The sequence below is a fragment of the Bubalus bubalis genome, chromosome 7 (genome assembly GCF_019923935.1).
Source record: "Bubalus bubalis isolate 160015118507 breed Murrah chromosome 7, NDDB_SH_1, whole genome shotgun sequence".
Classification (NCBI taxonomy): Eukaryota; Metazoa; Chordata; class Mammalia; order Artiodactyla; family Bovidae; genus Bubalus; species Bubalus bubalis.
In genome coordinates this window covers 95,144,274-95,168,075 of record NC_059163.1, presented here as the reverse complement: position 1 = coordinate 95,168,075, position 23,802 = coordinate 95,144,274, and the positions used below count along the sequence as shown (strand labels likewise).

The following is a 23,802-nucleotide window of genomic DNA, read 5'->3' as shown; positions in this document are numbered from 1 at the left end:
TTTTGGTGTGCTCATTAAGCTCCTTCTAATTTGCCATCTTGGCTGCTCTCATATGCTTCTTAATTTTTGAAAAATGGTAATGCCCTCATTTTGGAGAAACCTCCTATATCAAAGACTATAAATCAATATTAATGATTCTGAAAGCTAAAGGTTATATTTTATTAAAGATTATCAATGATTACAAGTATCAGTTTAGCTTAGAGCTACCCAATAGAAATGCAACCTAAGCCACATTGGAAATTTAAACATTTCCAGTACTCACAGTAAAACAAGTAAAAATAAACAAATGAAATTCAACGATCTGTTTTTACTTATTATATCCAGTACAACATTCAGCATGAAATAAGAACTGACTTATTTTATATTTTTTGGCCCACACTAAGTTCTTTGAAATACATTGTGTATTTATACTTACGAAACTACTCAACTTGGACTAAACAGGTTTCAAAGGCCCAATGGCCATCTGTGACTACTGACTATGCCCATGTAGGCCATCTCTTAATATTTGAAAGGAAATAGGTCCAGCAGAAATTCAGATATCACTTTGTTCTGTTGTTTTTCTTTGTCCATTATGAATTATGACCTTTAAAGCTTTATTTATTTATATGCATGCCTAAATGTTATAAAATGACACAATTAAAGGCAATCTCCCTCTCAGTGCTGTTTTCCAGCATCTCCATTCCTTTTCCTGGAAGCAAAGTATTTAAACCAGAGTTCATTTTATTTTTATTCTTGTAAATGTACAGGGTGTGGCATTCCTATACATACTGTCGTGCAGCTTTCTTTATTTCATTTAATTACTTGGAAACACTTTATCTGAAAATGTAGGTTGTTTCCAAACTTTTGCTAGTGCAAAACGTTGTGCATACATCATTTAACACATATATATGAGCATATTTATTAGAAAAGTTTTTAAAACTGAAGAATCAAAGGAAGTTTTTATGAAATTCTGTAGCTATTGCTAAATCCCCTCTATGTTGTTTGTACTAGTTTTGACTCATTTTTTCTATTTGATGGTTGATTTTTTTTTTTTCTGTCAATTTGTATGAGTCTTACAAGAAAAGTATTATGTAACTTTTAACTTTGCCTAGGGGTTTATGTTTGCATGCATACATTTTACTGAACTTCCTCATCTTTCATGGCTTTAGATTTTGTGTCACAAAAAACTTTTCCAGTCATTAGATTATGCTTTTAAGTTTTGTAAGACTGTTTTTAAATTTTTTAGTGATTTGTTTTCCATATTCAGATGTTAAATCTATCTAGAATGCATTTTGGTATAAGATATAAGGAATTAATCCAACTTCATCATTTTTTCAGAATACTATCCTATCAATCTAACATTACCTTGTGCCATATTTCTATGCGTGTTTGAATCTATTTCTTTATATTCTATTCCATTGGTCTTATAAACACCCTATTATCTATTGATGTGCAAGTACAAGCTGTTTTAACTAGCGCTTTTGTTGCTTTTTAATATCTTTCAATTTGGCTACTGCCCTGCTCAGGCTGCATTACAATTCTCTTTCACATTATTCCTGGATATCCAATTTGTTTATTTTTTCCACATCAACTTTAGAGTCTGGCTTCTTAATTCCTCAAAACATTCTGCTAGTATTTTTATGAAAATGTATTAAATGAATTGGTTGATTTGACCACTGTGCAAGAAGATATATTACCTTTCTACTTGTTTTGTGTTTGTGTTTGTAGATCCCTCAGTCTCGTTTTAGCGTTTTATTCAGATAGGTCCTTCACATATCTTTTTAAGTGTATTCTTCGTGTTTAAAAAAATTTACAGGTTTTTATTTCACCAAAGCTTCTGACTAGTTGTTGCTGTCAGGTACCAAGGTGGTTGGTTTTTTTCTCTAGCTCCTTTACTATCCTTTGGAACAGTTTTTCAGTTGATTCTCTTGGTTGGCCAGTGTACAGTCTTATTCGCTGCAAATGGTAACTTTAGTGTTGCTTTCCAATATTTATTTCTTCCTCTGGTTTCATTTGTCCTGGTTAGTAAGCAGTGGCTATTTTAATAGACCTTTTTTTATAGCCCAAAGGGAAAATAGTCTTGATTCCTTTTTCTGCTTACATCCTTAAAATAAATTTAATGAGAAAAACTGTGGGAAAATAAAGCATGACTCCATAATAAATGGGGCAGCATTCACTTTATATAATGGATTATTTTTTTTATTTTTAGTGCCCATTTCATCCTATTATTTGGACTTTGAAATGTCCATCAATATTGGTCTCAAAAATGTTTGAATGAATGACTGAATAAAGAAATGAACTCAAGATGAATAAAGTTATATCAGTCTAAGTGAAACTGATTAGATGTTTACTCTACAGTAAGCATGAAAATAAACAGAGTAGGATATTTTTAAAGAATTCACAGCCCAGTAATAGAGACCAAGCAAGACACAATTGCATGTGATGTGTTCAGCAGTAGACTATATATAAGGTAAAGAAGGAGAATAGAAATGGGAGTGATTAATTCTTCTGGAAAATCAGGAAGGAATCCCTAGAGAAGGTGATCTGAGACAGTTTTAGCTGGATACAGAAGTCACTGGGCACGATAAGGGGACTAGGAAGGCATTCTAGGAGATAAAACAACAGTGTGGAGGTCTGAAACAGCTTACAGTGTTTGGGTATTTATAAACAGTTGTTATGGTTGGAGTATAATCTGTGGGAGCAAGTAGGAGGACAGAAGAATGGAAACTTGCATATGAAAAACCATGTCTATTAGGCAGGAATTCGCAGAAGAAGGAGGCAGCCGGATCCTATAGAGGAAGATACAGAATCACTGAGAAAGGTCATATAAATTATACTTTCACCCCTATACCCCATCCCCTGGAATGTTGAAGACAAGGGACCATGCCTTGTCTTCCAGGTGTGTTTGGGTAAAGAGTTTGAGAACTGCTGATGCAGGCAATAAGAGTTACTAAAGTGTGCTGGCTTCCCTGGTAGCTCAGTCGGTAAAGAATCTGCCTGTAATACAGGAGACCCAGGTTCGATCCCTGGGTTGGGAAGATCTCCTGAAGAAGGAAATGGCAACCCACTCCAGCATTCTTGCCTGGGCAATCCCATGGACAGAGGAGCCTGGTGGGCTATAGTCCATGGAGTTGCAGGACTCAGACACAACTTAGAAACCAAACCACCACCAAAGTGTGTGCAGAAGGGTATGACACCAGATTTGCATTTTAGAACATTCCCTTTGATAGCAGTTTGAAGGATCCTTGCAGGACTGGGAAGAGGACAAGCTGGGTTTGAGAGAAAAATCTTTTAAAAAACCACTGCAGTAGATAGTGAAGCAAGATAACGTAGATCTGGCCACTAAATTGCAGTGAAGATAATTCAAGGAATACACAGGAAATGGAATTGATAGAACTTAGCAAGCGATTGGATATGTAAGGTGCTAGAGAAGAAAGAAAGGAGATAGTCTTCCTCTGTTGTTCTTAGCATTTTGACAAGAAAAATTATTTGGCAAGGAAGTTGATAATATTTACTAATGCAGTATGAACTTCTCACATTAGCTGGTGATTTTGATCTTTGTTTTTTGTGAACATAAATATTTGAGGGTTGCTGGGAAGACAAGAATAAGCATATCCTGAGTAGTTTTTGACTGTCACTTTGAGACATGAAAAGGAGTATCACAGTTTGCTATGTCTAGGAATAGCAATATTATTAAGGCCACAGTTTTTCTGTAAGGTGTACTGTTAGTGTTAGATATATATTAATGTACTTTATTTTTTTGTTTCTGTGCTCTTTAGAATTCATTCAGAGGGCAGCCTTTTGGATGGCCCCGAAGCAAGCCTGATGGAACAGGACAGAACCAACCATGTTGAGGGCAACAGACTAAGTCCATTCCTGATACCATCTCCGTCTCCCATTTGCCAGACAGAACCTCTGGCGAGAAAGCTCCAGAATGGAAGCCCATTAACCGAGAGACCTTATCTGGAAGTGAATGGAGACAGCAAGTGGCCGTCTTTGAAAAGTTATTATGGAATACCCCACATGAAAGGAAGCCAAAAGAGTCGCGTGAGTCCGGATTTCATACAGGAAGGCAGAGGGTATTCCAGATGTCTGCAGAATGGCGGGATAAAACGCACAGTTAGCGAACCTTCTCTCTCTGGGCTCCATCAGAACAAGAAACTGAAACCAGACCAAAAGGCTAATGGAGAAAGAAAGAGCTTCGGGGAAAGCCAAGAAGGAAATCCAGACAAAGGCAGCAGTCAACCAAATGTCTCCAATGTGAGTGGTAGGAGGGAATCTGTGAGCTCTGTGGCCCAAGAAAATGAAGTGAAAGATTTCACCAGTTTTCCAACACACAATTGCGGTGGGTCTGAAAACCCAGAGCTTCAGATTCTGAACGAACAGGAGAGGAAAAGTGCTAACTACCACAACAAGAACATTGTATTACTTCTTAAAAACAAGGCAGTGCTCATGCCTAATGGTGCTACAGTTTCTGCCTCTTCCATGGAAAACACACACGGTGAACTCCTGGAAAAAACACTGTCTCAATATTATCCAGATTGTGTTTCCATCGCGGTGCAGAAAACCACATCTCACATACATGCCATTAACAGTCAGGCTACTAATGAGTTGTCCTGTGAGGTCACTCACCCAGCGCATACCTCAGGGCAGATCAATTTCCCACAGACCTCGAACTCTGAGCTGCCTCCAGAGCCAGCCGCAGCGGCGACTGAGAGCTGTGAGGCGGATGGTGCCAGTAAACCAGCTGCAACGCTAGGGGCCTGCCCCTTTCAGAAACCAGAGCAGCAGAATTCCGCCTTTGAGATACGCCCATCTCCGGCAGAAAACAGTAACATCCAAGCAACTGCAAAGCTAGGCTCTGGCGAAGAATTCTGCTTGGGTCCCAGCGGCAATTTGCAGTCTCCCAGCGGCAGCTCTGAACGGTATTTAAAGCAAAATGAAATGAATGGTGCTTGCTTCAAGCAAAGCTCAGTGTTCACTAAGGATTCCTTTTCTGCCACTACCACACCACCACCACAATTGCTTCTTTCTCCCGCTCCTCCTCTTCCGCAGGTTCCTCAGCTCCCTTCTCAAGGAAACAGCACTCTGAATGATGGGGTTTTGGAAGAACTCCATCACTACCCCAACCAAAGTGACCCAACTCTTCTAAGGGAAGTGAAAATAGAGGGTCAACATGAGGCACCACCACCCCAGAGTCCTACTCCCTCTGCCCTTGTATCCAACCCCTCTTTGATGCTTCCAGTAAGGCCTCAGAATAATTGTGTTAACAAGAATGACAGTCGGACTCCAGGGACAATGACTATTCCATTGGGTTCTGAGAAAACCAGACAACTTTCAGAACATCTCAAGCCTAACCCACCGATTCTTCGTAGCGGTGGAGATCCACAGGATCACTGCCAGCATTTGATGGGACACAAACAGCAAGAGATTCTCAAGAGTCAAGACAAGGAACAAACACGTGACCTCATGCTCCCAACGCTGTGCTATCTGAAACCAGGATGGATTGAATTGAAGGCCCCTCACTATCGTCAAGCAGAATCCCATCTAAAATGTAATGAGACAACCCTGCGGTCAATTCTTCAGTATCAGTCCAACCCCTCCAATCAAATGACCTCCAAACAATACACTGGAAATTCCAACTTGCCCGGGGGGCTCCCAGGGCAGGCTTATATCCAGAAAATAATGCAGCCAGAGCAGAGGCCACCAAGGTACCAAGCTGAGATGAATCAAGGGCAGTCTCAAGGTACAGTGGACCAGCATCTCCAGTTCCAGAATCCCTCACTCCAGGCGCACTTCTCCAAAGTGGAGCCTTCACCGGACACTCACAGGCAGTCACTGTGTGCCCCGAGATGTCATTTCCAACAAAGACCAGATCCCCAAACTGAGAAACTCATGCCCCCAACATTAAGACAGCACTTGAATCAACAGATTTCAGAGACTGAACCCTTCTCAAATTCACACCTTTTGCAGCATAAGCCTCATAAGCAGGCAGCACAAACACAACTACCCCAGAATTCACATCTCTCTCAAAACCAGCAACAGCAGCAAAAATTACAGCTGAAGAATAAAGAACAAATGCCCCAGACCTTTTCTCATCTCCAGGGCAACAGTGATGAGCCAAGAGAAGGAACATTCTTCAGCCAGGTTAAAGTAGAAGAATGCTTTCCTGGTGAAGATCAATATTCAAAATCAAGTGAGTTCCAGACTCATAATCCCCAAATGGGACTGGAGCAAGTACAGAATATAAACAGTATAAATTCCCCCTATGGTCAGATCTTGAAGTCAAATGCAAACAAAGTACAGATTTCTGGTTCAAACCATATACAACTGGTTCCAGACAATAAAGAACAGACTGTAAATTCTGAACTGTTTGCAGGCAACAAGACCCCAAATGTGCATCACATGCAATATTTTCCAAATAATGTGACCCCTAAGCAAGATATTCTTCACAGGTGCTTTCAACAACAGGAACAAAAGCCTCAACAGGCTTCAGTTCTGCAGGGATATAAAAGTAGGAACCAAGACGTGTCTGGTCAACAAGCTGCACAACTCGCTCAGCAAAGGTACTTGATGCAAAACCAAGCAAATGCGTTCCCTGTGCCCGATCAGACAGGAACTCATGTTCAGACCCCACCTCAGAAGGACATTCAAAAGCATGCTGCTCTGAGGTGGCGCCTCTTACAGAAGCAAGAACAGCAGCAAACACAACTCCAAGCCGAGTCTTGCCATAGTCAGATGCAAAGGCCGATTAAGGTCGAGCCTGGATCCAAACCCCATGCCTGTATGCGGCCCCTGTCAGCACAGCCAGAGAATAAAATGTGGAAAAAGATACCCAAGCAAGAGATTCCACCTCCCAGCTGTGACAGTGTGCAGCAGCGGAGCATCCTTGAGACCATGGAGCAGCATCTGAAGCAATTTCAGGTCAAATCATTATTTGACCATAAGGCTCTTAATCTCAAATCACAGAAGCAAGTAAAAGTTGAAATGTCAGGGCCAGTCACGGTTTTAACTAGACAAACCACTGCCGCAGAACTTGAGAGTCACACCCCAGTTTTAGAGCAGCAAGCAACGCCTTCCTCAGAAAAGACACCAACCAAAAGAACAGCTGGTTCTGTTCTCAATAATTTTTTAGAGTCACCTTCCAAATTACTAGATACTCCTATAAAAAATTTATTGGATACACCTGTCAAGACTCAGTATGATTTCCCATCATGCAGATGTGTAGGTAAGTGCCAGAAATATACTGAGACACATGGTATTTATCCAGAATTAGCAAATTTGTCTTCAGATATGGGATTTTTCTTTCTTTTTTAAAAAATCTTGAGTCTGGCAGCAATTTGTGAAGGCTCATAAAAACCTGAAGCTTACATTTCTTGTCTTTAAATTACAGATGCTTGTGCTGTGCAAGAGAGAACTTCATTTACACTCAAATTAAAAAAAAAATTAAAATGATTGTGCATGCTCATTTGTCCCTACCTTCAAACCCTTTAAAATATAAAGGTATCTGTTTTAGACTAATCAATTTATTTGACTCTTTGTATATCAACTCCTGGCGAGATACCCAAGCTGTAAAATCATCTCATTAAAATGGCAAAGTAACTGCCATATGCAAATTGATGTAGGAGCTTTTAATATTTTTTTTAATTCAAGGTTGAATGTATTAGTAGTCTTACAAGGTTAACTTCCAGTTAAGGGGGAAATGATCATCCTTCTGCCTCAGTGAGTTGGGGGAAATTATAATGCTGAAGTTCTAAATACTCATAAAGTTGCCCTTTCTCTGTGTATTCATTTTAAACATAGTGTGATTTATATTTATTTTGATAATATTTTCTCTTTAAAATTTCATCTATTTGATAGAAAATATGGTATTTCCCTTTTTTTTTTTTTTTTTTAAAAAAAAACAGCTTCTTTTTGTTAAAATTCAAGATGCTTGATAGGTGTGTTGTTGGATACAGTAGAAGACATTTGTAAAAACCAGTGTTAAACTACTGTGGCTAATAGTCCACCCACTCCATGTTATGCTTCTCACAATGGGACACCCCACATTTGATAGGAGGATGGAGGGAGGACCCATACTGCCCCTTGGCGTGTGGTTAATTTTATTGCCTCATGGGGCTAACGTGCCACACATGTCATAGACAGCACTGGGTAAGTTATCCACATCTCCACGACCCGCTCCTGTCACACTAACCCTTTTTTCCCTCACTTGTCATCTTTGATGGTATGCAAGAGCCTCTTCCTTTTATCTGACCCTCTCTTCAAGTTTTCTCTCATCATAAGTTGTTCTAAAGTACATACCAACATGGTATGTACTGGATCTGGATTCAGTGTTCTTATTTTCAAAACAGAGTGATTGAATGTTGTGGGGAAAGAAGAGGAGAAAAAGGTATCTTGACAATAAACTGAACAAGATCCTGGGGGTGAGATAGGACAGGAGATTTTATTTTTAATCTTTTAACATCCAAATAGCAGGCAGGCTTCTAGTAAGCTGTAATTTTTTTGTTCAGTTTAAAAAATTGGATTGTAGTTGATATTACATATAATATATTCTAATTCCCTCACTGTTTTCTTTGTTTAGTTCCACTTACTTGGTTTAAAATAGCTCCTTATCCCATATCTGAAATGTATTTAATATATTTTTATCCGACAGGCAAAATGTACATATACTTAATTATTTGGCACATTTTTTTAATAGATTAGTCCATCAATTCATTTTAAAGGAAAAAAAAATGTTTAAAGTCACATTTAGGGCCCTTACTGTACAGTTGTGGGATAAGCTTTGTGGATGTAGCCTTTATATTTAGTATAATTGAGGTCTAAAATAATAATCTTCTATTATCTCAACAGAGCAAATTATTGAAAAAGATGAAGGTCCTTTTTATACCCATCTAGGAGCAGGTCCTAATGTGGCAGCTATTAGAGAAATCATGGAAGAAAGGTAATTAACACAAAGGCACAGGGCAGATGAACGGTTATCCTTTTGTATATGTCAGAATTTTTCCAGCTTTCACATACAAAGCAGTAAACAATTGTAAACTGAGTAATTATTAGTAGGCTTAGCTATTCCAGGGTTGCCAACGCTACACACTGTGCTATTCACCAGAGAGTCACAATATTTGACAGGACTAATAGTCTGCAAGCTGGCACAGGCTGCCCACTTTGAGATGGATGCCAGAAAACCCAGGCATGGACAAGAACCAGCCAGCCAGCCAGCCTGCCAGGCATAAGGGTGCTGGCGCAGGCTGCACAGAGAGGCCCCGCTCTGGTTTTCCCACTTGATGATAAAGTGTCAGAAAGAGGGGAAAGGTGGTATAAGAAAGGAACCATTGAGTTCAGATCACCTCGAGTTGTAAACAAGTAGCTATCTCTAAGGAAGTTGTCCACTGGTATGAGCAGAGAGCAAGGATGATATACTGAATAGAAATAGAACAGATTCTATTTATAGCTACATTTATGTTTAACTGTTAGTCATGAGTATGCAAGTATTTACCTGAATCTACGTGGTCACTCCTGCATGTAGAAGACTGAGATAATCAGCAGAGAGAGAGACATTCATATAGGTGTCAACAGCTCTGAGCTGCTGTTATGCTGGGGTGCCTTTTCTTTAAGAGGTAGGCAGTTTTATCATTAAAATACATTAGGAAGCATTCTGGGCAGCAAGGACATATTCTGTATCATTGTTGCCCCAATTCTAAATTATTTATTTCTAAATTAGCATATAGAAATTCACTAAATAATCATCTCGTAGCCTGGCAAAAATTGTGAATTTTCCTAAGTGCCCTTTTTTATTAGCAAGTAGTAAGTAGTGTCTTGGTCATAAAGGAAAGTATAATCTGTTTCTAGAATTATTCCATAGTTTCAAAATTGCTGGATACTAGTTATTTGAGAGCCTTTTAAACAATGTGAGAGAGATTCTTAGAGGAATAGATTCTAACTAAAATCTATTAAGATTCCCCAAGTTTTAAAATAGTTAAATTCAGCAAAGGACAAATCAAATAGTACATATCTTGGAAGACTAAATTTAACAAACTTGGAAAAGTTTTGTGCTTTGTGAAATTATGTATAAAAATAAGCGTCCCCATTATTTTTACCCAACATATAATTTCAAAATAGTTCATTACAATTATCAATATATTTTGCTACTAAAGAGATACAAGGCTTAAGTCTGTTATCCAGTTTCCTTGGCTTAGTTCTGTTTTTAATAAATTATTCATTTCTCAGGATGTGATCATAGAATAAAATTATGCTCAAATGTTCAGTATTTTGGTTGCCTCTTAGAATCATTTGCTAATTTTATGTGTGTGTGTGTTTCTGTGGATTTCTTTAAGGTTTGGACAGAAGGGTAAAGCTATTAGGATTGAAAGAGTCATCTATACTGGTAAAGAAGGCAAAAGTTCTCAGGGATGTCCTATTGCCAAATGGGTAAGTGTGACTTGACAAGGCCTTTGATCCTCAGTCTTGGGCGTTTTGATTCATTCATCTAACCCTGAGAATTGGGTTGCCCAGATCAGATAGTCGTTTATGCCAGTTGAAAGGAATATTGCTTATATTTATCATTGTGTCATCTCTTAAGAAAAAGGCAGTTTAAAACCATGTACAAACTGTACTTAATTGAAAGAACTTAATGGCGAGGAGGAGGTCTGTTAGGTGCCTACTAGAAGTATAATTCTTCCCAGCATGTGAGGTCCTTAATCCTTTAAAAACCTGCGGTTAATCTTTATCTTGTCATTTGTGAAGCCCTGGAACTTTAAAGTCTTGCCCATGTAGCTCTGGCTTTAATGCAGGGAGCATTGCCTGCAGTGTCCTGGGGAGGGGCTGCTACATACTGCCTGCATTTGCATGACCCCAGGGTAAGCCCCAGTGTCATAGATGGGCAACAAAAGGCAGGTGGCATGTGCTGATAGACGTCAACCTAACTGTGACCAGATGTGAGAAAATATACAGACATCAATCAATGCTCTCCTCTGCTGCAAGTGACCCTTGTTTTGTTTTGGTTGGGGTGGGGGTGTTGGGGTGGAATGGTGACCCGAACAGGTGGTTCGCAGAAGCTGCAGCGAGGAGAAGCTACTGTGCTTGGTGCGGGAGCGAGCTGGCCACACGTGTGAGGCTGCGGTGATAGTGATTCTCATCCTGGTGTGGGAAGGCATCCCAGTCTCTCTGGCCGACAAGCTGTACTCGGAGCTCACCGAGACGCTAAGGAAGTACGGCATGCTCACCAACCGGCGCTGCGCCCTGAACGAAGAGTAAGTGCCTCCGGGGGCCTCTCCTCCTCCTCCGCTGCTAGAAAAGCCTGACCGTTGGCTCGAGGCTAAAGGGTCGAACTTGCGTTTTCATGTTTATAAAATAGGGCTCAAAATGCCCGCTTCACAAACCTGCGATAGGATCTTGTATTTGCTAACATGGATACTTTGAGGAAGGTGCACTCACTAATATTTTGTACCTTTGGACAGTGTAGCTATGAGTTAGAAGCAGCTTGATGGAAGTCTGTGTATATCCACAAACTGGACCATACTATAAACTTCAAACTATTTGTGTGTCCGCTCGCTCTTTGTGTGTGCCCGGCCATCATGTTAGTAAGTATTGATACCACTTCTGTGTTGCAGTATTGGAGACAGTAAGCTTGGTAAGAAACTTTAGGGTTTCCAGATCAAGGATTTTACTACATCTGTAGCAGACAAATTCAAGGCGTGTAGAGGTCCTGTAGGAACAAACTGGTTTTGACTTCATTGCAATCTAGTTCATTACTCCCATTGTAATAATCAAAATTGCCTCTATTTTTACTGCTGCTAAATAATCAACACATTAGCTATGGATGGGCATTATTTTCTAGGAATATAAAATTTTGAAATAGGAAAACAAGGGTATACAGTTAAATATATTTAATGCAACCAAGAATTTATGGTTTGTGTTTATTTTTTAATCTCATCTACTTGCAGGAAATTTAAATCTTCACTTTGAGAAAGTGTACTTTTTAATTTTCCTTCTGCTATGGTATTCCTGTACATCATTAAAAAAAAATACAGGAAAATTCACAGTGCTGCACTGAAATCCTATGTAACTATTTTAGTCACAGTTTAATTTTGCACTTCTTCTTTTAGTCTCCTTTCTCCTGTGTCCACCAAATTACAAAATAGTTTACTGAGCTTATGGAAGTATTGTCTGTTCATTGCAATAATCCACTGCTAACCAAATTTGTAATTTCATTGACTGTTACTCTAACTGGTATGGTGTAAGTATACGTTAACATAGGTTCTCCTTCTGGGACATTGGGGGCAGGTAGAGGGGGTTCTAAATCAACTATAAATAATGTATCAAAGTTACTGTTTCAATATGAAAATGTGGCTTGGTTTTCTATGATAGTTATGATCCAAAAATTTCATGGTGTGTACCTTATGGCCATAAACCCACTTTCACAAATGATAGATTGGAGGATCCAAGTTGTTGATTCATAAGATATGACTCAAACTTATGGTTGACTGCTTTGAAGTGAAGTGAAACTCACTCACTTCACTCAGTCATGTCCAGCTCTTTGCGACCACATGTCCATGAAATTCTCCAGGCCAGAGAGAATTGGAGACACAATGGTATTTATAGGAATCAAAGAAAACAACAACTGGAACGGGTTGCCTCACTTCTCCAGGGGATCTTCCCAACATAGGGATCGAACCTACGTCTCCCACATTGCAGGCAAGTTCTTTACCAGTTGAGCCACAAGGGAAGCCCAAGAATACTAGAGTATATCCCTTCTCCAGCAGATCTTCCCAACCCAGGAATCAAACCGGGGTCTCCTGCATTGCTTTGCTGCTGCTGCTGCTAAGTCGCTTCAGTCGTGTCAGACTCTGTGTGACCCCATAGACGGAAGCCCACCAGGCTCCCCCGTCCCTGGGATTCTCCAGGCAAGAACACTAGGGTGGGTTGCCATTTCCTTCTCCAATGCATGAAAGTGAAAAGTGAAAGTGAAAAGTGAAAGGGAAGTCGCTCAGTCGTGTCCAACTCTTCTCGGCCCCATGGACTACAGCCTACCAGGCTCCTCCGTCCATGGGATTTTCCAGGCAAGAGTACTGGAGTGGGGTGCCATTGCATTGCTTTAGGTGTAAAGTAATATTCTATTTATCCTAACATCTCATGTTTCATCTTTAAAAAAAAATGCATTTAGGTGCCTTTAATCAGAAAGAAAATGAACATTAAGACATCTCGAGCTGGTGTCGGTGATCACGTTTTTCTCAGGAATTCAGTGACACCGCCTTGTGATTGTAAAGCAGACCTCCTCTTGGACTTGGTGGCTGGAACTTCTAAACCACCAAAGAGCTTGTGAAAATGACAGTTCTGTTTACATTTCTTAAAGTTTCTTGCAAACTGTATTTCACATCCTTTGAAATTGATTTAATTGTTATAATATCTGTTACTTTTCCCAATGAAGGCTTTTCTTTGATTCCTATAAATGCCATTGTGTCTGAAACAGAATTTATTTCTATATGTCAGATTTTATGTTAAAACTTTGCTAAATTACATTATTTGAAAATGACGAATGTTGATGGGGCTGGGGTCTAAGAAAACATCGTAATTTGTTTCACTGGTCTAAATAGGAGGCGAGTCCAAAAGTATTAAAAGATGTGCTGCAAATATTAAGACATTTTAAAGGCCAGTCTGTATACTTTCGCTTAACTTGGTCTGGAATTTCAAAGTAAAGATGAGGAGTTATTTAGATGGTATTTTGGCTTTGGGCTACTCACAGCAGTCCCCCCAAAAAACAAAAAATATACTTGAAGTACATGATTTAAATAGACACTTAACTAATGGCATACCATATATCACTCAGATACAGCTTATGAAGTTTCTCCTACCCTATAAAATAAATTTTATTTCATATCTGGCAAAAGTTAAAATTATTATTTGCCAAGTATGAAGAATATTTATTTTCATGGTATGAGATTTTATTTTTATTGCAGCTTGTTTATTGTTTCTCTATCCTTAGGCCTTGAAAAACTCCTGGTAACAGGGTCAGAGGGCTTCCCTGGTGGCTCAGGGGGAAAAGAATCTGCCTGCAATGCAGGAGATGTGGGTTTGATCCCTGGGTCAGGAAGATCCCCTGGAGGAGGAAATGGCAACTCACTCCAGTATTCTTGCCTGGAGAATCCTATAGACAGAGGAGTGTGGTGGGCTATAGTTCATGGGGTCACAGAGTCAGACACGACTGAAGTAACTAAACAATGGAGGATAATCTCAAATTGGGGCTGCTGACTCATTTTAATGTTCAGAGCTGTGTGCCCCTCATCAATGAATTGTTATAAATCCCAGTGCCCGCGTGCACCATAACCACCCACTTTGAGTCCAGAAACGAACTCTGAGAGCACTTCCAGTGGGAAAGTCAGAATGAATTTTTACATTTCCTTTGAGCCAAGCCATTTGTTTCTCCTTTAAAGGTTTCCCTTTGACATGTCCATTTTATGGACTAAGCCTAACCAGTACTTTTTTGGCAAGTGGGAGTTGTGGGAGTGTTATCTGTCATTATAAGAAAGTCAAAGCCAGAACTGTCTCTGCCGTGCTGGGTGATATTAAGCTTTTAAAGAAACTGTATATTATAAAAATTTTCCAGTATACATAAATGGAGAGCACAGGATAATGAATCCCCAGGAACTCATCACACAGCCTCAACATTTATCAACATTTTGCCAATACTATTACATATACCCTCCCTACCGCACTTTCTAACCCCACCCCGCCACTGTTTTAAAGCAAAACAGATGCATATCATCTCAGCTACATTCACTCTGATGTATAGCGCTAACAGATAAGGACTTTTTTTTTTTTTTAACAAAACCTAGTCACAGTGGCATTATCCTTCATGTCAAAATTGAGTGATTCTTGAATATCATTTAATGTTCAGACCACATTTAAAATTCCCTAATTGGATCCTGTTTCCAATATACACAGAGAGTAAAAAAAAATACTGGGAAAAAGAAAGTCTGTATCTTGCATTTGATTGAGACTTTTCAGTAGGTCCTAGTTCAAGCCTATCGTCTAGCATAATTATTGATAGAACTTCCTTTTATTCTCAAAAGTGTCCCAGTTTGTAAGATAAAGTATATGATTCGCAAGCCTCTTGTGAAGTTTCCCATCTGTTTAATGAATTTGTTAGACTGTATGATTTTGATTTGCTTTGTAAAATTTCCCACACTCTGGATTTGACTGTGCACACTTGCTTAACTTGTTCCTCTGCCACTAATATCGTCTATACACTGGTAGTTAGAGACTTAACTATGTATGTATGCATGTATATTAGCAAAATGCTTCATAAGTGGTCATGAAATAATCTTACTTCTTTAGACCCATCATGAGGGACATAATATCTGCTTTGTTCCATTTATAGTGATATTATCAGTGTTCAGTTCAGAAGTTATTAGCTTGATCCACCCATCATAAAGTTTCCTAGAAAACTTTTATTTAACAGCTTAGCAGATCCATCAGCGATTATTACTTGTTTGTATCAGTTTGCAAATTGAAAGGTTTCTTATTTTTTAATGTTGTACAAATTTATTTGTTGTATACATTTATTTTGCTAGTTTTCTATTCTTGCCTAAGTTTGAATAGCTGATCTAGTTTTTAACTTAGATTTCTTTTCTAAATTTCTAAAAGAAATTTAGCTTAAATTTCTTTTCTTTTTTACAGTTAGAAGTCCAAAGAGGTTGAAGCATTTTAAAAATATGTTGCATAGGCAAATATTTTTACTACAATTTCTCTGATTTGTTATTTAACAATTAGCCAAATTCTGAGTCATGTTGAAATGAGGCTACAATGTGAAAATTCTAACCATAATTGAAAGGCCGCTGTCGAAAGAAATGTGCGTTAACCACTTCATGTAGGAAATCACCTTGAAGTCATTTTGTTATGTAGTGATTTTTTTAAATTTAGATATAATTCACACACTATAAAATTCACCCTTTTAGTATACAATACAGTGCATTAGTATATTCACGAAGTTGTGCAACATTTTCATCACTCGCAAATATAAACCTCATAGCCATTAGTCAGTCACTTTCCATTCTTCTCTCCCCTAAATGACAACTACTAATCAACTTTCTGTCTCTATAAGTTTGCCTCCTCTGGGCATTTCATATTAATAGAATCATACAATATTTAACCTGTCTGGCCTTTTCCACTTAGCATAATGTGTGTTCTTTAAATTTTTTTAAAAAGTTTTAGTATAGTTGGTTTACAATGTTGTCTTAGTTTCAGGTATACAGCATCGTGATTCAATTGTACATATATTCATTCTTTTTCAGATTCTTCTCCCATATAGATTATTGCAGGATACTGAGTAGAGTTTCCTGTGCTTTGTTGATTTTCTGTATATAGTAGTGTGTGTATGTTAATCCCAAGCTCCTTTGTTTTGTAAATCACTTTTTAAAAAGTAGATTCCACATTGACTGCTATCATGTGATATTTGGCTTTCTCTGACTTAGTTCACTTAGTATGATAATCTCTAGGTCCATCCATGTTGCTGCAAATGGCATTATTTCATTCTTTTCTATAACCGAGTAATACTCCATTGTGTGTGTGTGTGTGTGTGTGTGTGTGTATATATATATCACATTCATTCTTCTGTTGATGGACATTAGGGTGCTTCCATGTTTTGGCTATTGTAAATAGTGTTGCAGTAAACATAGAGTTGACTCATTGGAAAAGACTCTGATGCTAGGAGGGATTGGGGGCAGGAGGAGAAGGGGACGACAGAGGATGAGATGACTGGATGGCATCACTGACTCGATGGACATGAGTCTCAGTGAACTCCGGGAGATGGTGATGGACAGGGAGGCCTGGCGTGCTGCGATTCATGGGGTCGCAAAGAGTCGGACACAACTGAGCGACTGATCTGATCTGATCTGAAACATCGGGGTGCATATATCTTTTCAAATTCTAGTTTTCTCCAGATATATGCCCAGGAATGGGATTGCTGGATCAAAATCCTTTGACTGTGTGGATCACAATAAACTGTGGAAAATTCTGAAAGAGATGGGAATACTAGACCACCTGACCTGCCTCTTGAGAAATCTGTGTGCAGGTCAGGAAGCAACAGTTAGAACTGGACAGGGAACAACAGACTGGTTCCAAATAGGAAAAGGAGTACATCAAGGCTGTATATTGTCACCCTGCTTATTTAACTTCTATGCAGAGTACATCATGAGAAACGCTGGGCTGGAAGAAGCACAAGCTGGAATCAAGATTGCCGGGAGAAATATCAATAACCTCAGATATGCAGATGACACCACCCTTATGCCAGAAAGTGAAGAGGAACCAAAAAAAACCTCTTGATGAAAGTGAGAGAGGAGAGTGAAAAAGTTGGCTTAAATCTCAACATTCAGAAAACAAAGATCATGACATCTGGTCCCATCACTTCATGGGAAATAGATGGGGAAACAATGGAAACAGTGTCAGACTTTATTTTTCTGGGCTCCAAAATCACTGCAGATGATGATTGCAGCCATGAAATTAAAAGACACTTACTCCTTGGAAGGAAAGTTATGACCAACCTAGATAGCATATTCAAAAGCAGAGACATTACTTTGCCAACAAAGGTCCATCTAGTCAAGGCTATGGTTTTTCCAGTGGTCATGTATGGATGTGAGAGTTGGACTGTGAAGAAAGCTGAGCACTGAAGAATTGATGCTTTTGAACTGTGGTGTTGGAGAAGACTCTTGAGAGTTCCTTGGACTGCAAGGAGATCCAACCAGTCCATCCTAAAGGAGATCAGCCCTGGGTGTTCATTGGAAGGACTGATGCTGAAGCTGAAACTCCAGTACTTGGGCCACCTCATGCAAAGAGTTGACTCATTGGAAAAGACCCTGATGCTGGGAGGGATTGAGGGCAGGAGGAGAAGGGGATGACAGAGGATGAGATGGCTGGATGGCATCACTAACTTGATTGACATGAGTTTGAGTGAACTCCAGGAGTTGGTGATGGACAGGGAGGCCTGGCGTGCTGCGATTCATGGGGTCGCAAAGAGTCGGACACGACTGAGCGACTGAACTGAAACTGATGGTAGTTCCATTTTTAGTTTTTTAAGGAACTTCCATACTATTCTCTACAATGGCTGTACCAATTTACATTTCCCACAAACAGTGTAGAAGCATTCCCTTTTCTCCACACCCTCTCCAGCATTTACTGTTTATAGATTTTTTGATAATGGCCATTCTGACTGGTGTAAGGTTATTGCTCATTGTAGTTTTGACTTGCATTTCTCTAATAGCGATATTAAGCATCTTTTCATGTGCTTTTTGGCCATCTGTATGTCTTTGGAGAAATGTCTATTTAGATCTTCTGCCCATTTTTTTTTTTTTGATATATAACTACATGAACTGTTTGTATATTGGAAATTAATCTCTTTTCAGTCACTTTTTTTGCAAATATTTTCTCCCATTCTGTGGGTTATCTTTCATTTTGTTTATGGTTTCCTTTGCTGTACAGAAGATTTTAAGTTTAATTAGGTCCCATTTGCTTTTTTGTTGTTGTTTTTATTTTCACTAGGAGGTGGATCAAAAAAGGCTACTGCTGCAAAATTTTTGTTAAAGGGCATTCTGCCTATATTTTTCTCTCAGAGTTTTTAGTGTTCAGCTTTATATTTAGGTCTTTAATCCTTTTGAAAGTTTATTTTTGTGTATGTTTTTAGAGAGTGTTCTAATTTCATTCTTGTACATGTAGCTGTCCAGTTTTCCCAGCCCCACTTATTGAAGAAACTGTCTTTTCTGCATTGTATATTCTTGCCTCCTTAGCCGTAGATTAATTGAGCATAGATGCGTGGCTTTATTTCTGTTCCATTGATGTGTTAATATATTTCTGTTTTTGCACCAGTACCAAACTGTTTTGATAACTGTGACTTTGTAGAATAGTCTGAAGTCAGGGAGCCTGATTCCTCCAGCTTTATTTTTCTTTCTCAGGATTGTTTTGGCTATTCAGGGTCTTTTGTGTATCCATACAAATTAAAAAATTTTTTGTTTTAGTTCTGTGAAAAATGCCATTGGCAATTTGATAGGGATGGAATTGAATCCGTATATTGCCTTGGGTGGTATAGTCATTTTTATAATATTGATTCTTCTAATCCAAGAACATACCTTTCCATCTTTATCATCTTTGATTTCTTTCATCAGTGTCTTATAGTTTTCAGAGTACAGGTCTTTTGCCTCTTTAGGTAGGATTTTATTCCTAGGTATCTTATAATGTTTTAAAGGTTCATCTTTGTCATAACATTAATCAGTACTTTATTTCTTTTTATGAGTGAATAATATTCCATTGTGTATATATATACCACATTTTCTCTCTTTATCAGTTCATAGACATTTTGGTTATTTCTACTTTTTGGCTGCTAAAAATATCTGTGTACATGTTTTTGTATAGACATATATTTTCACTTCTCTTGGGTATATACCTAGGAATGGCATTGATAGTCCTTTGGTAATGCTGTTTAACTTTTTGAGGAACTGCCAGACTGTTTTCCAAAACAGCTGCACCACTTTTCATGCCTAGCAACAAAATATAGAGGTTCTGATGTTTCTGCATTTTAATCAAAACTACTTATTGTCTGCCTTTTTCATTATAACCTTTTCAGTGGATTTAGTGTGTATCTCATGGTTTTGATTTGCATTTCCCTATGAGTAATGATGTTAGTCATTATTTCATTTGCTATTGGCTCTTCCTCTATCTTCTTTGAAGAAATATTTACTTAAATCTTTGCTCAATTTTTAATTGTTCTGGATACTAGAACTCATCAGATATATGGTTTGCAGATATTTTCTCATTCTGTAGGTTATCTCTTCATTTGATGATATTCTTGAAGCACAGTTTTATTTTTATGAAACCAATTTGTCTTTTTAAATTAATTGCTTGTACCTTTAGTGTCATATCTAAGAAATCATTGCATAATCCAAGGTCTTGAAGATTTACACCAGTGTTTTCTTCCCAGAGTATTATAATTCTAGCTCTTACATTTGAGTCTTTTGATCACTGTTGAGTTATCATGTGAGACAAGAAGTCAACTTCATTCTTTTGCATGTGACTATCCAGTTGTCTCAGCACCATTTGTTGAAGAGACTGTGTTTTTCATATTGAATTGTCTTGTCATTCCTGTTGAAAATTAATTGACAAAGATGTACGGGTCATTTCAGGACTTTCCCATTTCATTAATTTACATACCTGTCCTTATGCCAATACTTCATGGCATTGACTGCTGTACTTGTCGTGGTAAGTTTTGAAATTGGGTGTGTAAATCTCTTTTATAGGATGGTTTTGGCTATTTTGTGTCCTTTTCAGGTCTATATGAGTTTTAGGATCAATTTATTAATCTCCCGATCTGGGATTTTGACAGAGGTTCTATTGACACGTTAACAATATTATATCTTCCTATTTATTAGACAGTATGTCTTTACATTTATTTAGGTTTTTGATTTTTTTCAATGGTGTTTTATAGTTTGCAATGTACTACATTTCTTTTGTCAAATTCCTAAATAATTTATTATTTTTGATGCTATTTAAGTGGAATTATTTTGATTTCATTTTTGAATTGTTCATTGCTAGTATACACTTACACGATTGGTTTTTATATATTAACCTTGTATCCTGCAAACTTATTAAACCAGTTGATTAGTATTAATTTTTTTTAGTGGATTCCTTAGGATTTATACATACAAAAGTCTTGTCATCTACGAATAGAGATAGTTTAATTTCTTCATTGCCAATCTGAGTGTCTTTACTTTTTTTTTTTTTTTTTAATCCTTTTGCATTATTTCCCTGGCTAGAATGTATAGTGGATAGTGAACAGAACTGGCAAAAGCAAACATGTATGTCTTATCCATGATTTTAAGGGAAAAACTTTTAGTTTTTCACTATTTAGTATAATGCTAAATGTAGGGTTTTTGTAAATGTTCTTTGTCAGATTGAGGAAGATTTTTTTCTGTTCTTAGGTTGAACATTTTTATCATAAAAGGATATTGGATTTTTCTCAGATGCTTTTTCTGTATTTCATTTTGTTAATGTAGTATATAATATTGATTGATTTTTTTTTTGTACATTGGACTAACATTGCATTTCTAGGATAGTTATTACTTGGCTATAGTGTATACTTTTTGTGTATGTTGCTGGATTCTGTTTGCTGGTATTTTATTGAGGATTTTTTCATCTATATTGATAAGATATTGGTCTATAGTTTTCTTTTGATGTCTTGGTTTTATGGTTTCATGGTAATACTGGATTCCTAGGATGCATTGGAAAGGGTTCTCTCATATTATATGGAAGAATTTGTAAAGGATTGGGGCTAGTTCTTTAAATGTAACAGGAAAATCATGTACTCCTGGGTTTATCCTTGTGGGCAGTTTTTTGATTATTGATTCAGTCTTTTTGTTATAGATATATTCAGATTTCTATTCCATCAGTTTCAGTAGTTTGTGCTTCCTGGGGTTTTTGTCCATTTCATCTATGTTATCTAAGTTAATAGATCATTTTTATAGTATTCCCTTACAATGCTTTTAATAAGGCCATTGGTAATATCCTCTTTTTGATTTATAATTTAGTAATTTGGGTCTTCTCTCTTTTTCATGGTCAGTCTAGCTAGTTTAGTCTACCAAGACCTCAGACAGCTACAGTGGTCAACAACTGCCTCTCACTATAGCCAACAAATGCCTCCAGTGAGGAAAAGGCTGTATATAATAGGTGAGCTCCAGGTCAGAGCAAATAAAGCAAGCCTTGTCAGTGGGGTCTTCTAGAGAGCTACCAAACAGGTAAAATAGGGACATTTCTCCCAGAGGAGGGCTTTGGAGGATATCCAGCCTAATTCTGCCCTCTCCAGTGGTTGCCAGCCTGCTGATTTTCACCATAAATGTGAACTGCTGGTTTTCAAGGCTGTTGTGGAGTTGTGGGGACAGTGGGAATAGGGCAAGTTAAAACACTGTGTAAAGCCTAACTTCTCATCAAAATTTCACTGCTGTTGTTGCATAAATGCTTTCTGGACTGCTACAAGCCTTTTGTTAATTTCCATGTTTCTGAAAAGTTGACTTAAAATAACTTTTCCTTATTAACTGTTTGCTGCTACTGCTGCTAAGTCGCTTCAGTTGTGTCCGACTCTGTGCGACCCCATAGACAGAAGCCCACCAGGCTCCCCCATCCCTGGGATTCTCCAGGCAAGAACACTGGAGTGGGTTGCCATTTCCTTCTCCAATGCATGAAAGTGAAAAGTGAAAGGGAAGTCGCTCAGTCGTATCCGACTCTTAGCGACCCCATGGACTACAGCCCACCAGGCTCCTCCATCCATGGGATTCTCCAGGCAAGAGTACTGGAGTGGGGTGCCATTGCCTTCTCCATTAACTGTTTGGTTACCATTAAATATAGCTTATAAACAAATGATAGAATAATGCATGGTAAGTATCTTTAGTTGTGAAATTTTCAAAATAGTGAATTGGTGCCTTAGTAACCATCCAAAAATGATTAGTTTCTGCTTTCTTTTTGATATCATTATTAACTCATTTGAAAAATAAAAACCTCATGGATTTTAGTGTTCTTTTCAATGAGAAATGATACTTAGAGATCACAATCAATATATCCAGATGTGCCCATTGCTACAACAATATTGTTACTTTAGGTATTTTCAGTGGGAAGATATAGAAATTTTGTTTAGAAAGAGAAATTTTGAACTTTTTAACCCGGAATTCATACTATTTCCTATTCATAGGATTACTGGATCTTTACTTATCTTTAGACTTCTTTCATTATACACTGAAATTCTTAATTGAAGTTAACAATGATTTCATGTCAGAACATACATAAGTAACTTCAAAATAATATTGTTACTACAGATAAGACTTGTTGTCCAGTGAGGTCAGGAGAACAATACGTAAATGAAAGATGCAACAATCCACTTGTCCATATGTATCCAGAGTAAATGAAATCATTATCTCAAAGAAGTATCTGCTCTCCAATTGCAGCATTGTTTACTGTAACCAAGGTGTGGCAACAACCTAAGACTCCATTAATGGATAAATGGATAAAGATGTGGTTTGTGTATACACACACACACAGGAATATTATTCAGCTTTTAAAAAAGGAAATCCTGTCATTTTTGAAATGTGGATGAACTTGGAGGGTATTATACTGAGTGAAATAAGCCATATGGAAAAAGACAAATACTAATGGTATCAATTATCCATGGAGTCAAAAACAAACAAATAAAAATCAAATTCATTAAAACAGAGTAGCATAGTGGTTGTGAGAGGCTAGGGCCTGAGGGAAATAGGGAGAGATTGGTAAAGGATATATATAATCATCTTTCATTATAAAATAAGATCTAAGGCTCTAATGTATAACATGGTAAATATGGTTGATAACACCTTATGATATAATTGAAATTTGCTAAAAGGGTCATACTAAATGTTCTTTGCAAGAAAAAAAAAGATAAATTTGTGAGGTGATAGATCTGTTAACTAACTTGATGGAGAATCCTTTCATAATATATGCTTATATCAAATCATCACATTGTGTAGTTTAAATATTTACAATTTTATTTTTCAATTATACCTCAGTACAGCTAGGAAAAAAATACCTACTAAGTATAGTTTTCCTTGTGGCTTGTTTTATCTTGTTTAAAATTTTTTATTTCTTTGCTTGGTTGCCTGTATATTCCCCTTAGGATATAACTGACTTGGTCTGTAAAGTCACAGTACTGTATTTTAGCCAAAAACTAGAAAGCACTCAAAGACCCATCTGTGTTGGAATGGTTCATTTGTGGCATATTTATACAATTGAAAACTGTATGCATGTAAATATAGTAAAACTACATGT

At 37.8% G+C, this 23,802-nt stretch overlaps 1 protein-coding gene across 3 annotated transcripts in view; it reads left to right on the top strand.

Moving 5' to 3' along the window:
• The window catches only part of TET2 (tet methylcytosine dioxygenase 2), a 145,339-nt gene that overhangs the window by 95,725 nt on the left and 25,812 nt on the right, over positions 1-23,802 (top strand). For all 3 annotated transcript variants that reach the window (XM_006076382.4, XM_006076381.4, XM_025290339.3), the window contains exons 3-6: positions 3,759-7,207; positions 8,830-8,920; positions 10,311-10,404; positions 11,017-11,225. In XM_006076382.4, the coding sequence (XP_006076444.4) occupies positions 3,805-7,207; positions 8,830-8,920; positions 10,311-10,404; positions 11,017-11,225 (3,797 nt within the window). In that variant the 5' untranslated portion in view covers positions 3,759-3,804. The remainder of the gene's footprint in view (positions 1-3,758; positions 7,208-8,829; positions 8,921-10,310; positions 10,405-11,016; positions 11,226-23,802) is intronic.